The sequence below is a fragment of the Entamoeba nuttalli genome, assembly GCF_000257125.1.
Source record: "Entamoeba nuttalli P19 unplaced genomic scaffold asmbl_6680, whole genome shotgun sequence".
Lineage (NCBI taxonomy): Eukaryota > Evosea > Mastigamoebida > Endamoebidae > Entamoeba > Entamoeba nuttalli.
Window position 1 is genome coordinate 1 of NW_008578209.1, and position 4150 is coordinate 4150.

At 24.8% G+C, this 4150-nt stretch overlaps 2 protein-coding genes across 2 annotated transcripts; both read right to left on the reverse strand.

Moving 5' to 3' along the window:
• Positions 1-264, reverse strand: ENU1_158200 (AIG1 family protein, putative; the record flags this gene model as incomplete). The annotated part of the gene is made up of 1 exon (XM_008860778.1): positions 1-264. A coding segment is annotated over one exon (243 nt), but the record flags the coding sequence as incomplete, so codon positions are not given.
• A 1085-nt stretch (positions 265-1349) lies between these two features.
• ENU1_158210 (AIG1 family protein, putative) lies at positions 1350-2309 on the reverse strand (the record flags this gene model as incomplete). The annotated part of the gene is made up of 1 exon (XM_008860779.1): positions 1350-2309. One exon carries the CDS (start codon positions 2307-2309, stop codon positions 1350-1352), a length of 960 nt encoding a protein of 319 aa, XP_008859001.1.
• Between the last annotated feature and the right edge of the window lie 1841 nt (positions 2310-4150).

Here is a 4150-nt window from a genome sequence, read left to right on the forward strand (position 1 = left end):
TTGTTCTTTAATATAATCAACCATTTGGTTTAGTTGATTTTCATTCATTTCACTTGAATCTTGAACTCCAGGAGTGTCAATAACAAACACATTCTTTCTCTCACCTTCTCCATTATATCCAATCGTCTCTTGTGTTTTTGGTGCAGAACTATTACTTACATCAAATTTAGTGGTTTTAAGGATAAAATTCCCAAGTGAACTTTTACCATCTCCTATTCCTCCAATTAATACCATTTTAGCTTCTTTTGAATCTCCTGTACTCATTGATTATTATTGAGTTGTTATTTGTTTAAATAGTATTTGGAAATGACAGACTAGAATTACAATTTATTTTAAATGATGTTTGTTATTTTATTTACAATTTAATATTCTCGTTTGAAATTATTACTTATGAAATTAGTTTAAGTTAAAAATAATGTTAGTTGTAATTGTAAAATTATTTTAATGCCATTAAAAATACCGAATAAAGTATAACGCAGTTAGTAAAATTTAATAACCATTTTTGTTAAAAGGTTAAAAATAACCATTAGTTTGTTTACAAAACAAATACAAAAAATATTACCTGAATTTTTATTATACTTTTTGTTTAAAATTGCAATTTCATAAATTAAAAATAAACAATTTTATTTATATTTATTATGAATAACATTACAAAAACATCTCTATGAAATGAATCTTTTTTACTTAATTAAAAATTTATTCAATTATTGCTTATTCTTCTTTTCCATTATAACCAATTAATCGTTAATAATTGAATTAAACGATAATTTGGCAATATGGGGGTAATATTTTGATAATGTATTTATGGAAAATGTAAAAAAGAATACCTGTATGATTTTCATGGTTTAATTATATTTTTAACAATGTTATTTGATTTATAAATTTGTGATAGTTATTAACATACAACAAAAGATTGGTATTTTATTGAACATATTATCCAATTTATCTTGATACCATTAAAAAGAATTAATTAATAAATTAACTTCTCGATAACAACAATTAATAAACAATGACTTAATATATTTCAATTTCTTTTTATTATTTATTGCATATTTTTATTTATAATTTATAACTTAACACATATTAATATTTGTTTAAAATAAATCATTTTATCTGTTTTCTTATTCATTATATTAATTTAATTCAGCTTAATGTTTTATGTGTTATGTTTTCAATTTATGTTATGGTTATACCTATCACTTAACAGTTATAACTCTCATATATTTACACACAGTAAAATAGAGATTATTGCTACATTTTTCCAATTAAAACAACAAATAAATTTAAAAACGATAGATTAGGTAGTGTAAGTTTCTAACATCTCTTATTCATCATGTTATGATTTAAAGTTATAACAACTTATCACGACTAAGAACTCCACCTACTACACCCTCAAACTTTCTATCTCCAATTTCTGTTTTCAACCGTTGAAGATCTTCTTTTGAAGCACCAACAAGATTCTTTGGAATTTTTTCATTTTTGGTTTTCTTCTTTACATCAACCCATTTTGTGTAAGTAATACTTCCATCATATCCAACTCTTTTCTCTCTTTGCTTCTTAGTGATTGATAATTCCATGTAATCATGTTTTAATTCAACCACTTTTGTTTCTTGTTTCGTTTCTACATAAGTATCATGAAATTTTATATTTTTTACTTCTTTAATTTTGAAAGAAGGTAAAGTACGTACCCAACTCAGCATTGATATAATTTCATTCTCTGACCTACTGTTATCTACTAGTTCATCTGTGACAGAATCTACAAAATACATTGGTAAAACAAAATTTGAATCTCCAGTTGTTTCTTCGGCTAATTTTAACAAATCGTTTTTAAAGCTTTTCTTTTTAGATTCAATCATTCTATCAACCACGCTTTGTGGTGTGTAATAATAACATTTAGTCCATACAACACAAACATGTTCCCAAAATTCATAAAGTGGAAAAATATCATGTATAATATGAATCATTGTTTTGATACTATTTAATAATCGAGGACTATTAATATCTAAGCATATAACAATAGCTTTTATTCCACTTTGTGATTGAATATATTTTACCATTTGTTTAACATTATCATTCTCTTTTTCTTTACCGTTAGGATCATTAAAACCAGGTGTATCAATAACAAATACATTCCTTCTATCACCTTCTCCATAAACCCCACTTGTTTCTTGTGTTACTGAATTAGCACCACCACCAACTTTAAAAACATTGACTTTCTTCTTCAAGATAAAGTTACCAAGAGAACTTTTACCACTTCCTGTTTCTCCAATTACTATTAATTTAGTTTCTTTTGTCCCACTTATGCTCATTGATTATTATTCAGTTATTATTTCTTTAAATAGTATTTTACTGTGACAAAAAGTATTTATAAATTTGTTGAATGATGTTTATTATATAAAATATTTTTTTGTCTGAAATAATTATCCAACCCCGTATTCTTAGAATACCCCTTGTACGTTTCTTTATTTAACCAAAAATAACAATTTATTTTTATCGAATTTTATATAAATAATATTTATTATTTTATTAAAACATTTCTTTTAATTCTTATAGCGTGTTTATGTTTAATTTTACATTAAATTTATTTTTGGTTTAACCAATTAAATAATTATTCAAAGCCAAATGACTTTTGTTTGTTTGAAATGTAAATTAACAAGAGCTAAATATAAATAAACAGGTTTGTGATAAAATATTTGAACAAAAAGCGATAAAATAATTTCACTCAACATTCGAAATATGTTTACCATATCAAATCATAATTGTTTACTATAAATGAATTATTATTTCTCTTTTTTAAATAATAGGAATTTTGTTCGTTATTATTTTAAAAACCAGTTTGCGTGATGTCGATGACATTATTTTTAAATAACCAGAATAAAAATTAATAATTATGAACATTTGATTATGTTTAAATATTTCTAATTATTTGTGTTAAACAAGAAATATGAATATTGTTTTTTATTAGAACATTTTTCATGTCTATTAAAATAACACCATTAAGTTGTTTTATTCATTTTATTGTTTATTCTGAGATAATGACTATTTTCTAAGTACTGTCGTTAATAACAGTAAGGTATTATTAAAAAACTTGAAATTATTTGTTGTATTAAATTCGTCACATCTTTTTGTTTTAACTCGTTCAAAACTTTCAAAAATGCATATTTATGTTATTGAAAACAACATGATTTATAAACTATCTTTGTTATGGCTCTTCTGATATAACACATGGAATATAACTCATTTTTATATAAATTTTAATGACATCAATTCAAATAATCAAAGAGTGAATTATTTTAAGTATTACTCTATTATGAAGTAATTTTTAAGCCATCTTATTAACCAACACAAGAAATTCTTTAGTGGACTGCTATTTGTGTTATTAGCTACTACTTCCCATTCTCCACAATTAATTATTCCGTTATATCCAATTCTTATTTCTCTTCTCATATATTTGACTTGTGGTATTATATTATTGTCACTTTCTTTTAAATCCTCTCGTCGATGTTTTTCTTCTATGATAGTTGCTTTATATTCAGAACCTTTTATTTCTGGATTTCTATCAATTTCAATTTCACCTAAACTTCTGGTTTTTGTTATAAGTCTTTCAATCTCCTCCTTTGATCGACTGTTATCTTCTCCTTCTGGTTGTGAGTCTACATAAAACATTGGTGGCATATTAATAATTTCTTTCCTCGTTGTTATTTCTTCAATACATTTCTTTATTTGATAATTAAAAAATTCTTCTTTCATCTTCTTATGACTCTCTATTACACTTTGTGGTGTATAACAATAGCACTTAGTCCACACAATACAAACATGCCTCCAAAAGTCATAAAATGGAAAAATCTCACACATAATTTCAATCAACGTTTCTAAGTCATGAGAAAGTACATCATTATTAAAGTCTAAAACAATAATAATTGATTGTATCCCTTCTTGTTCTATAATACACCTAACCATTTTATTTAACCAGTTTTCATTCTCTTTACTTGTGTCTTGAAGAGGAGGGGTGTCAATAACAAATAAATCACTTCTATCACCTTCTCCATAAAACCCATTTATTTCTTGTGTTACTGAATCAGCACCTTCACCAACTTTAAAAACATCACTCCCCAAAATAAAATTACCAAGTGAACTTTTACCAACACCT